Raw genomic sequence first — 12,394 nt, forward strand, 5'->3', positions numbered from 1 at the left:
ATATCCATGTTGCATTTCACTTATCTTCACTGCTGTATAATTCATTGTATGAACATTAGTGTGTGCATGTATTATGTGCGTATATATATATACGCATATATATCACAGTTCGTTATTCTTTTATCTTCAAGCAAGTCTCCTGATTCAAACCTTTTAAACTGTGATTCTCATAGTAAGCAATAGGTTTTACATGTGATCCAGTGTGTTTGTGTGTGTCTTTGTGTGTACATATATATACATACTAAAAAAAAGATTATGTTGAGATTTTGGTTGGAATTGCATTGCAGTTTTGGGTTAGATCAAGTGTGAAAATTCTGTATTAGAGCCGTGCAGGCATTTTACCTCTTCTAGGGTCAGAAGTTTCTGGAAGTTTTCTATTTCTAGAAAATTTCAGTTTCCTCTCAGTTTTCAAGTATATTGGCATAAAGCTGTTCCCAGTATTCTTATTTTTAAAATACTTTGCTGTAACTATGATTTTGTTTTCTTTTTTTGCATAGTTGATATTTTTTACATGGCTTTGCTCTTTTAATGTTTTCTTTGGGTTCATCCTGCTGTCCTTGTTCCAACTTCTTAAGCTGGATGCTTAGCTTATTATTCCCTTTCTTTTGTGACATAAGTGTTTAATGCTATAAGTTACTACTTAACTATTGCTTAAACTTCACACAAGTTTTAATATCTTAATTGTCCTATGGATCTAAGTATTTCTCTATTATAATTTTATTTTTTGACCCGTGAATCACTTAGAAATGTGATTTGAAATTCCAGATTTATGGTAATTTAAAATTTATTTTTCATGTTGATTCTTAATTGCCATGGTATCAGAGAATATGGTCTTGTGAGATGCTTTGAAATTTATTGAGAAATGATTTATGAATTAATACAGTGGGCCAGTTTTGTAAACTTGCACATGAGAAGAATGTATATCCTTGGATACAGGGTTTTACATTTTTACTAATTTTTTTGTCTGTATAATCTGTCAGTATGAAAATGGCTGTTGTGTCACTTGAAAGTTGTGGAAATTTTCCCTTTGCGTAGGTGCTGTCTGGAGGATGGAGAAACAGACGTGTGGCATCAACGTCAATGAATAGAGAATCTTCTCGGTCTCATGCAGTTTTTACAATTACAATAGAGTCAATGGAGAAAAGCAATGAGACTGTGAATATACGGACTTCCCTACTCAATCTGGTGGACTTAGCAGGTTCTGAAAGGCAAAAAGACACCCATGCAGAAGGGATGAGGTTAAAGGTAAGAATGGAATTATGATCTTCAACTCAACTTGTGTGTGAATTAATTACTAGAAGTCAGTACCAAGGTGAGTGTGTGGAGGTTACAAAGGAATGAGAACATGCTCCCATTCTAAAGATGTGGAAATTTTTGTTGTGGGGTAGGGACATTAAACATACGTAGATTAGAACAAGTCTGTCGGGAGCCAGAGTATTTGAATTCATGACAGAAGGGTGATAGTATAAATACCAGCCAGAGTCAGAGGAGGAAGGGACTGGACTGCTTGGGGGAAGCATGGAAAAGAAGTAGTTCTTGAGTTGGGTTCTCCAAGAGGGCAGGATTTGGATTGGGAGAGAGGAACAAGGAATACATGCTTGGTGGGGGAACATCTCAAGGGTCATTATGGATGCAGAGGGAGTATGGCATTTGGCATTTCAGCGTGGATCAATGAATGGGCTGGACTCGAGGTACAAGCAGGCCCGGGGTCACTGAGGACCAGGAGTGCCAGGCCAGGTTTGCACTCAGTTCTCCACATGCTGGGAAACACTGAAAAGTTTTGAGTGATTTCACGCAAAAGCCTCTTTTATAGAAGCTTAGCCATCTGGCCCACCACTGCCAGATTTACGAGGGGAGAGTCTAGAGAGAAAGGAGGGCAGCTGTGCTGGTTAATATTTCAAGGGGAGGGCAAGGACCTAGTCCTAGGCTGAGGGATTGGCATTGGGACCTGAGGTTCTCTGAGTATGTTTTGCCAGTATGAATATGTGTATTGTGATCTGCGTTGTCAGTAAAACGTGTGGATGCTGTAGGTGAGGGTATATGAGGACTAGGGGCGGAGAGTCGGAAATGGTGGAGGACCGTCTACTTTTTGCATTGAAAGGGAGGATTTGAGCCTCCTGAGCTCTCAGGCAGTTTAAGGTGAACTTAGGCTTATGTTTCTATTGAGACATGAAGCAAAGAGAAATAGCCAGTGTTTATATTAGGACATATGCTGGGCCTGTTTCAAGTGCTTCATGTGTATTAACTCATTTAATCTTCCCAGCGTCTCTAGGAAGTAGGTACTGTGATCCTTTCCTTTTTGGAGAAACGGAAATGAAATTGTCCAGGGGCACACAGCTAGGAGTAGATCTGGAATTCAAGCAGAAGTAGCCCAGTTCCACAGACAGTGCTGTCAACACCTTTCTTATTTACTGACTGCTAAAACAGACAACTGCACTTGAACTCAGTGCATCTTGCTTAAGAATATGCACTTTCTCTCTTTTTTCTGTACTTTCACCACTGCAGACCCAGTTATTGAAGTATGATAACTACAATAAAAATCCAGCGTAACATATTCAACCCCAACATTTTTCCCTCCCCAAACCACTTTTTAAAAGGGTCTTATTGTACTTCACAGAATTAGACTGAAAAATCTCTTGTAATAAGTTCATTAGTCACTTTGTGGGACGTGGTGTAGGTTATTAGTTATCACACTATTTTAATGTAGCAAACATTTTAACATAAAAGGATTGAAAAATAAGCCCATTAATGTACTACTCCAACCTTTTTTCTCTGTTCTTTTCTAGCTTTTATCCCTACCTATAGGTCAATTTAAAACTCTTAGAATCATGAGGTGGCTTTTTTTTTTCCTTCGCATAATTTCTGCATTTGTCTCTGAATACTAAAATTGCAGTGTGTGTCGAATAGGAAAAGGTTAGGGACAGTTGAGGACATCTGCTGAAAAGTCAATTATCCTTAGTAATATTGTCCATGACTCGACTTTCCATTCAAAATTAACTGCTAGGCATATTTTAATTCAGAATACTAAAATGAAACCAGTGCATCTCAATTTTTGTTCTTTCTCCCCTTAGGAGGCAGGTAACATAAACCGGTCGTTGAGCTGCCTGGGCCAAGTGATTACTGCGCTTGTCGACGTGGGTAATGGAAAACAGAGGCACGTTTGCTACAGAGACTCCAAACTTACCTTTTTACTTCGGGTAAAGTAGACCATTGGCTTCCTGGGCCCTTTTTTGGGTTATGCTCACTATGGTTGACAGTCATGTAATCTCTCAGCTTTAGTGGTAAGAATATCCATTTTCTTGGCTTAAAGATCTTGTGGTTTCTCCCCTGAAAATGCATACCATTCATATCATTAAACAGGATTCCCTTGGAGGCAATGCCAAAACAGCCATTATTGCAAACGTTCATCCTGGATCCAGGTGTTTTGGGGAAACCCTATCAACACTTAATTTTGCTCAGAGAGCCAAGCTGATTAAAAATAAGGTAAAATACTGAGTACAACTAAGTAAATTAGAAAAATACTTAAGCTTGTGATTGCCCTAATATTAATACTCTGTGAAAGCTTAATTCTAAGCAAGATTTCTGTTTCATCTTTCCTAACCTTCTGTATTGCTCAAGTAATTTGAGATCTAGATTAGGTCTTATGGTTGGTATTGTTTGGCTCGATTTTTTTTTTTTAAGAGTTTATTTATTTATTTGACAGAGAGAGTGAGAGAGCACAAGCAGGGGGAACAGTTGAGGGAGAGGGAGAAGCAGGGTCCCCGCCAAGCAGGGAGCCCGATGCGGGGCTCGATCCCAGGATCGAGGATCATGACCTGAGCCGAAGGCAGACACTTAACCATCTGAGCCACCCAGGCGCCCCTGGCTCGATTTTTCTTAAAGGAAAGCAGAGTTTTTCCTTTCTAACTCAATTAGAGACTAAATTTATTTACCTAAACCATTGCTAACAGAGCTCTGTGTGTGTGTGTGTGTGTGTATGTGTGTGGTAGGGCTTCACTGTGAAGATAGTTTGATATTAACAAGCTTTGTCTTTTAAGTTGTCTATACCTCCAAGGATTCCCCATTTTTCTTATATATAAGAAGCTTCTTTGATATTGGTGTACACCAGTGGTCAGAAAAGTTTTTCTGTAAAGGTAAATATTTGAGGCTTCTTGGACTGTGTACTGTCTATCCCAGCTGCTGAGCTCTGCCTTGGTGGTGAGAAAGGAGCCGTCGGCAGTCCGCAGACGTAAGGGCGTGGCTGTGTTCCGGCGCAGATCTCTTTACAAAAACAGATGGCAGGCTGTATTTGGTCCGTGAGCAGGCAGCTCTTTCCCAGCCCCTGGAGCAAGGGGTCCCCCACTTCTTTTGGAAAGGTTGGAGGCCACTTTGGTTCTGGACAAAAGAATCACCGTGCCATGAATTGGCAGATTACTTTCCTCTTTCTTTCAAAGGAGAAGTTGGTCATTTCTACCCCCCAAGTAGACTCCCTGATCATCTTAGCATGTAAGAGTAAAGAGGTCCATGTTGCCTCTTCTCGTGGGTAAGTCAGACGAGTATAGGTCTAGTTGTTGATTCATTTTAATTGGATTATGACCCTGTGGTGGGGTATTCGTAATATATGGAAGAAAAATCACTAGAGCTTCCTGACCCTGTCTCTTGGACTTATTGGAAGTTTTTGGATAGTGGAGGACTGCAGGGATAATTAGGATTATGATGTCACTGATGTGGCAGTGATGTCAGAATCTACAGGAGTGCCTTGAAGTGAGACTGGCCATAAGCATCAGAAGCAACTAGAAATGGCTTCTGAATACATCAAATGATAAAACCAGGAGGAGCCTTAATACTAGTTATTAACAATGGTAAGTCCAGTACTGCAGCCTACTGGTGGAAAGTGACTGGGATATCTGGGACTCATTTAAGGATGTGCTATTTAGATCTTTCCCAATGGGCAGACCCGGCTTAAGGCAAGAACACGGGGACCTTGGGACTGTGTCAGAGAGTTTTTCTCCCTCTTTAGGATATTGGGTATTTCACAGCTGGGTCCCTTTGATCTGATTGGTAGTGAACTGTTGGCTCTTATTATCACCCTATAGGTTTTATGGGCCTTTTGAACCTCTTAGAAGTTGTCTTAAGGAGGAGTGCCTGGGTGGCTCAGTCAGTTAAGCATCTGCCTTTGGCTCAGGTCATGATCCCAGGGTCCTGGGTTGGAGTCCCTCATTGGGCTCCATGCTCAGCAGGGAGTCTGCTTCTCCCTCTGCCTGCAGCTCCCCCTGCTTGTACACTCGCTCATGCTCTCTCTCTCAAATAAATGAATAAAATCTTTAATAAAAAAAAAGTTGTCTTAAAGAAGTCATTTCTTTAAGATAATTTCTTCAAGAGACATTTCTTTAAAATAACATTGAGGGAGGGTATGTGCTATGGTGAGTGCTGTGAATTGTGCAAGACTGTTGAATCACAGATCTGTACTTCTGAAACAAATAATGCAATATATGTTAAGAAAAAAAAAGAAGAAGATAGCAGGAGGGGAAGAATGGAGGGGAGTAAGTCGGAGGGGGAGACGAACCATGAGAGACGATGGACTCTGAAAAACAAACTGAGGGTTCTAGAGGGGAGGGGGGTGGGGGGATGGGTTAGCCTGGTGATGGGTATTAAAGAGGGCACATTCTGCGTGGAGCACTGGGTGTTATGCACAAACAATGAATCATGGAACACTACATCAAAAACTAATGATGTAATGTATGGTGATTAACATAACAATAAAAAATTAAAAAAAATAAAATAACATTGAGTGTGGTAATAAAACAGAAATAGAGCTATCCAACCAACTCTTCTCTCCAGGAGGGCTGTTAGGAAATATAGGGTTGGATTCCTTTGGAGAAAGTGGTTTCTGCTAAGCTGATGGAGCTCAGGCCAACTCTGCAGCTAAGTGGGCCAAGACAGAGGGGAGGGGATACTCCTTCCAGAGGGGAGCTCTTCTCCATGGGGGTGGGGCTGTCCCAAGGAGAAGGCAATGTTAGATGAACATTCAGATCCCTGGGTGACCCAGCCCAATAGGGTGGGGCCCTAAGTGGGAGCATACAGGAGGGGTGGTGAGTGGGCAGAGTCCCTGGCTGTAGCTATGAGACACAGGGAAGGGAGGCTTCCTCCCCACTCCAGCACACTGTGATTCTAGGGGCCTTGTGACTGTGTGTGGGATGGAGGTACAGTTTTGTTTGGTGTTTGTCATTCCAAATCCTATAAACAAATAGAAACACAAGGTTGTGTGACTCAAGAATATTCTTTTAATGCTTTTTAAAAAATTTTTGAACAGGCAGTGGTAAATGAAGACACCCAAGGAAATGTAAGCCAGCTCCAAGCTGAAGTGAAGAGGCTCAAAGAACAGCTGGCCCAGTTTACTTCAGGGCAGTTACTACCGGAAAGCTTTCTGACCGAAGGTAAGACGAACACAGTGTCCTTTATCCTGAGGAAGACCACATGCGGATATTAGTTTGAGAACCCTCTGAGGACAGGTGCAGTACAGTAAAGCTACCCACATTTTTGAACAAGTGTATTTGTGTTACCCACATAGGAACCTGGTGCAGGCATGTCGCAGAGATACTGCAGGTTCAGTTCCAGACCATTGCGATAAAGCCAATACTGTAGTACAGCCAGTCAGATAAATTTTGTGGTTTCCCAGTGCATATAAAAGTTACGTTTACACTATACTCTGGTATATTGTGTGCAGTAGCATTATGTCTAAAAACACAATGTACATTTTTAAGTAAAAAATACTTAATTGCTAAAAAATGGTAACCATCATTTGAGCTTTCAGCAAATTGTAATCTTTTTGCTGGTGGAGGGTCTTGCTTCCATGTTGATGGCTGCTGACTGATCAAGGTTGTGGCCGCTGAGGGCTGAAGTTTGAAGTTTGCTGCATTGATTGGCTCTTCCTTTCATGAATGATTTCTCTGTAGCATGAGATGCTGTTTGATAGCACTTTACCCACAGTAGAACTTCTTTCAAGATTAGAGCCAATCCTCTCAAACCCTGCTGCTGCTTTATCAACTAAGTTTATGTGATATACTAGGTCCTTTGTGGTCATCTCAGCAGTCTTCACAGCATCTTCACCAGGAGTAGATTCTAGCTCAAGAAACCCATGTTCTTTGTTCATCCATTAGAAGCAACTCCTCATCTGTTTAAGTTTTATCATGAGATTGGAGCAATTAAGTCCCATCCTCAGGTTCCACTTCTGATTCTAGTTCTTGTGCTGTTTTCACCACATCTGCGGTTACTCCCTCCACTGAAATCTTGACTCCCTCAGAGTCCTCCATCAGGGCTGGAATCCATGTCTTCCAAACTCCAGTTCATGTTGACATTTTATTTATTTTTTATTTTTTTAATTTTTTTTATTTGTTTATTGAGAGAGAGAGAGAATGGTAGAGAGAGAGCATGAGAAGGAGGAAGGTCAGAGGGGGAAGCAGACTCCCTGCTGAGCAGGGAGCCTGATGTGGGACTCGATCCCGGGACCCCAGGATCATGACCTGAGCCGAAGGCAGTCGCTTAACCAACTGAGCCACCCAGGCACCCTCATGTTGACATTTTAACCTCTTCCCATAATCACTGTTCTTAGTGGCATCTAGAACGGTGAATCGTTTCCAGAAGGTTTTCAGTTGACTTGGCCCAGATCCATCAGAGGAATCACCGTCTATGCAGCTATAGCCTTATGAAATGCTTTTCTTAAATAATAAGACTTGAAAGTCAAAATGACTTCTTTTTTTTTTTTAAAGATTTTGTTTATTTATTTGAGAGAGAAAGTGAGAGAGAGAGCACATAAGAGGGGGGAGGGTCAGAGGGAGAAGCAGACTCCCTGCTGAGCAGGGAGCCCAATGCGGGACTCGATCCTGGGACTCCAGGATCATGACCTGAGCCAAAGGCAGTTGCTCAACCAACTGAGCCACCCAGGTGCCCCCAAAATGACTTCTTGATCCATAGACTGCAGAATGGATGTTGTGTTAGCAGGCATGAAAACATGTATCTCATACATTTCCATCAGAGCTCTCGGGTGACCAGTTGCATTGCCAATGAGCAGTCATATTTTGAAAGGAATCTTTTTCCTGAGCAGTACATGTCAACATAGCCTTAAAATATTCAGTAAGCCATGTTCAATAGATGTGCTGTCATCCAGGCTTTGTTGTTCCATTTCTAGGGCGTAGGCATAGTCGATTTAGCATAATTCTTTTTTTTTTTTTCATTCAGTAGAATTAAAGTTGATTTTTTTTTTTTCATTTAGCCTAATTCTTAAGGGCCTAGTATTTCCAGAATGGTAAATTCTGAAACTGGCTTCAGCTTGTAGTCACCAGCTGCTTTAGCCCTCAACAAGAGAGTCAGCCTGTCTTTTGAAGCTTTGAAGCCAGGCATTACTTCTCTCTAGCTATGAAAGTCCTGGATGGCACCTTCCTCTGGTAAAAGGTGGTTTCATCCACATTGAAAACCTGTTAAGTGTGGCCACCCTCATGAATTATTTTCTAGATCCCTTGTTGTAGTTTCTCCATTAGCACTTGCTACATCACCTTATACTTTGATGTTAGGGAGATGGCTTCTTTCCTTAAACCTTGTGAACCAACCTCTGCTGGCTTCTGCAGCTTCCTCACCTCTCTGAGCCTTCATAGAATTGAAGAGAGTCAGGGCTTTGTTCTGGACTAGGCTTTGGCTTACGGGAATGTTGTGGCTGGTTTGATCTTCTATCCAGACCCTCAAAAGTTTCTCCCTATCAGCAATAAGGCTTTTTTGCTTTCTTATCATTCATGTGTTCACTGGAGTAGCACTTTTCATTTCCTTCAAGAACTTTTCCTTCACATTCACAACCTGGCTAATGGGTGCAAGAGGCCTAACTTTCAACCTGTCTCGGCTTTCTGCGTGCCTTCCTCACTAAGCTTAATCATTTCTAGCTTTTGGTTTAAAGGGAGATATGTGCAACTTTTTTTTCACTTGAACACTTAGAAGCTATTGTAGGCTTATTAAAGGGCCTAATTTCCATACTTTTGTGTCTCGGCACAGGGAGGCCTAGAAGAGGGAGAGAGAGGAGAAGAGCCAGGCAGGCAAGCAGTCAGAATACACGTTTATTGGTTAATTTCACCGTCTTACATGGGCATGGTTTGTGGTGCCCGAAATAATAACAATGGTAAAGTCGAAGATCCCTGATCACAGACAGATCACCATAACAAATATAATAATAATACTGAAAAATGTGGAAATGTTGCAAGAATTACCAGAATGTGACACAGAGACAGACACAAAGTGAGCAAATACTATTGTAACAATTGTACCAATAGACTTGCTCGATGCAGGGTTGCCACAAACTCTCATTTGGTAAAGAAAGCAGTGCAAAGCATGATAAAGCAAAGCCCAGTAAAAGGAGGGATGCCCATACTTTGTAATCAGATACAGATACCATAGGTATCATATCTGCGGGTCTGATGGGAAGGAGGAGGAGAAATAATTTAGAATAATTCATTCCTCACAAATGCTAAAAAGAGATAACTAATTTCATTTAGATCCACTTCCAAGATTCAGTCATATGTAACATGTATATGTTTATTAAACAGGATAAAAGAACTTATTTTTCTTCAAAGAATTGCTAATATATAGATTTGATTGATTTGAAATCTGTGATCTGGGAATGACAGTCTGATTCTTTTAGATTGATTGAGAGCAGTCAGTCAGAGGCTGTTTTAGCTCAATTCTTGGTCTAAAAATTTGAGAGAGAAACATTTTTTTTCCATTTCCTTTTCTTTCTTACTGGATCAATTATAGACAAAGATGAAACTAATTACATGAAGTATTTCCAAGAGGCGATGTTGTTCTTTAAGAAATCCGAACAGGAAAAGAAGGTAGGAAACCGAGTCGGTATAAAGGGGATTCCAGATATTTTAGGCTTTTGCTCCGTGGTATCTTTCTGAGTGAAATAAAGGGCACAAGTAAATAAAGAAAACAAAGAAAAACTGTGGAAAATCTAATTTTGCCCTTGAGATTAAGTGTCAAGTTGTGTTTATTGCTTGGTTTGTGGAAATTCAGGGAGGCTGAATATTTTTCATGTTTAACCAAATTATGAATTTCTTAAGTCTCTGGTAGAAAAAGTTACCCAATTAGAAGACCTCACCCTCAAAAAAGAAAAATTTATTCAATCTAATAAAATGATTGTGAAATTCCGAGAGGATCAAATAATGCGCCTGGAGAAGCTCCACAAGGAATCCCGGGGAAGTTTTCTGCCTGCAGAGCAGGATCGCTTGTTGTCGGAATTAAGGGATGAGATCCAAACTCTGCGGGAACAGGTGAGTGTATGACATTTGCAGTATTTCTAAAAAAGAAGGGAGGTTCAAGGCAAATATAAATTTGTCACCAAATTCATGTGAGTTAATACAGTGGAAAGTGTTTTCAATGAATTCAGTTGACGTGTATGATTGCACAACTCCTTTCCCCCCATTTTCCAAGATGGTAAAATGAAGGGGGATGGGAGGAGCTGTGAGATGCTGCATTAGCGCCCCACCCAGCAGGCAAGTGTCCCTTGTCCCTTGTCCCGATGGGCAGTTGTGGTTGTCTGAATCAGCAGTCTCTTTACACTGGGGCCCTTCCAATTTCTTGTTGCTGGTTTTCCTTTTCCCTGTGGAGGATGGGTAGTTAATAAAGGCACATCATTAAAAACAAAACAAAACAAAACAAAGAAAATCTGTTTCTGGCTTTTGTATCTTTCTGAGGCTTTTTTTTTTTTTTTTAAAGATTACTTATTATTAGAGAGCACGAGTAGGGGGAGCAGCAGAGGGCGAGGGAGAAGCAGGCTTCCCGCCGAGCAGGGAGCCCGATGCGGGGCTCGATCCCAGGACCCTGGGACCACGACCTGAGCCGAAGGCAGACGCTTAACAACTGAGCCACCCAGGCGCCCCTTTCTGAGGCTTTTTAATGCATATTCAAACTAGTATGGATATTTTTACTTTTATTCCTTTTCAACACAAAAGGCAACTTACCATACATACTTTTCTGCTGTCCTTTTCCCTTAATATCTCTTGGAGGGTGTTCCATCCTGGTCAATAGAGCGTTTCCTTATTCTTTACAGCATGTTAATGTCAACAGCCCCCACTGCGTGAAGAGTTGGCCACAGCATACACCCTTGCACTTCTCTCCTTACAAGCCCACGCCCGGGTAAAAATTTCAAGGCACAGACCTAGATGTGGAATAATGGCGTCGTAGGCTACGCACATAGTCAGTGTGGTCACAAATGCCAGGGTGCTTTCCACAGCCCTTGCAGCCGGCCACTGCCAGCAGTGCGTGCAGCGTTCCTAATATTTCCCAATGGCTCGGCAGCAAGACTGGTTATTGAGGAAATGTCTGTCTGTCTGTAAGTCTGTAATTCTTCTGTGTCACAGATAGAGCACCACCCCAGAGTTGCAAAGTATGCTATGGAAAACCATTCCCTCCGGGAGGAGAACAGAAGGTTGAGATTATTAGAGCCTGTGAAAAGAGCCCAAGAAATGGATGCCCAGACCATTGCCGTACTAGAAAAAGCTTTCTCTGAACTCTCTGGCACAGAGAAAAAGGACAAGGGTAAGAAATGATTATTGTCTGCATGCCTTCTGGGGGGGCGGGGAGTTTGAAAGGGCATTTTTATTGCCTCGCTGGTAGGGTCTTCATTTTATTGCCTGTAGACCTGGTGTGGTAATTTTTTTGGTAATTTATTTTTTTATTTTTTTTATTTTTTTAAGATTTTATTTATTTATTTGACAGAGAAAGAGAGAGCACAAGCAGGGGGAGCGGCAGAGGGAGAGGGAGAAGCAGGCTTCCCTCTGAGCAGGGAGCCAGATGCAGAGCTAGATTCCAGGACTCTGGGATCATGATCTGAGCTGAAGGTGGATGCTTAATCGACTGAGCCACTCAGGCGCCCCCTGGTGTGCTAATTTCTTATATACATACTTATGCTTTTACGTTTCCAAAAGGCATTTTCTAAACTTTTTTCTCATAAATCTCATAGTAGTGAGTTATGTAGGCTAAGAGACATATCAATGAAACATCTAGTATGGGGCGCCTGGGTGGCTCAGTCAGTTAAGCGTCTGCCTTCGGCCCAGGTCATGATCCCAGGGTCCTGGGATTGAGCACCACGTTGGGCTCCCTGCTCAGCGGGAAGCCTGCTTCTCCCTCTCCCACTCCCCCTGCTTGTGTTCCCTCTCTCGCTGTGTCTCTCTCAAATAATTAAATAAAATCTTTAAAAAAAAAGAAAAAAGAAAAAAAGAAACACCTGTTATGGTTCTGTTTTGTTGCTAAAAGATTGATTCAGATATTTCTTTTAATTTTTATTAAATGAAATTTTCCTGTTTTAACTGTTTGAGATGAAAATTGCTTAACTAATCAACATGGATGAATGTCAAGTGGAGATGTTTACCTG

At 41.5% G+C, this 12,394-nt stretch overlaps 1 protein-coding gene and 1 long non-coding RNA gene across 2 annotated transcripts in view; one reads left to right on the forward strand and one right to left on the reverse strand.

Annotated features, from left to right (window-relative positions):
- Positions 1-12,394, forward strand: part of KIF15 (kinesin family member 15) — a 69,610-nt gene that overhangs the window by 24,674 nt on the left and 32,542 nt on the right. The window contains exons 8-14 of the mRNA XM_025885423.2: positions 1,036-1,245; positions 3,072-3,197; positions 3,361-3,483; positions 6,293-6,416; positions 9,775-9,851; positions 10,083-10,292; positions 11,382-11,559. Coding sequence (XP_025741208.1) covers positions 1,036-1,245; positions 3,072-3,197; positions 3,361-3,483; positions 6,293-6,416; positions 9,775-9,851; positions 10,083-10,292; positions 11,382-11,559 — 1,048 coding nt within the window. The remainder of the gene's footprint in view (positions 1-1,035; positions 1,246-3,071; positions 3,198-3,360; positions 3,484-6,292; positions 6,417-9,774; positions 9,852-10,082; positions 10,293-11,381; positions 11,560-12,394) is intronic.
- Positions 1,071-4,638, reverse strand: LOC112833988 (uncharacterized). Its single transcript, XR_003210763.2, has 3 exons — positions 4,048-4,638; positions 3,185-3,327; positions 1,071-1,201 (listed from the first exon to the last, which is right to left on the reverse strand). It is a non-coding gene; the product is annotated as an uncharacterized lncRNA (long non-coding RNA).

The sequence above is a fragment of the Callorhinus ursinus genome, unplaced genomic scaffold, assembly GCF_003265705.2.
Source record: "Callorhinus ursinus isolate GAN/ISIS: 27379988/994484 unplaced genomic scaffold, GSC_fseal_2.0 scaffold15, whole genome shotgun sequence".
Lineage (NCBI taxonomy): Eukaryota > Metazoa > Chordata > Mammalia > Carnivora > Otariidae > Callorhinus > Callorhinus ursinus.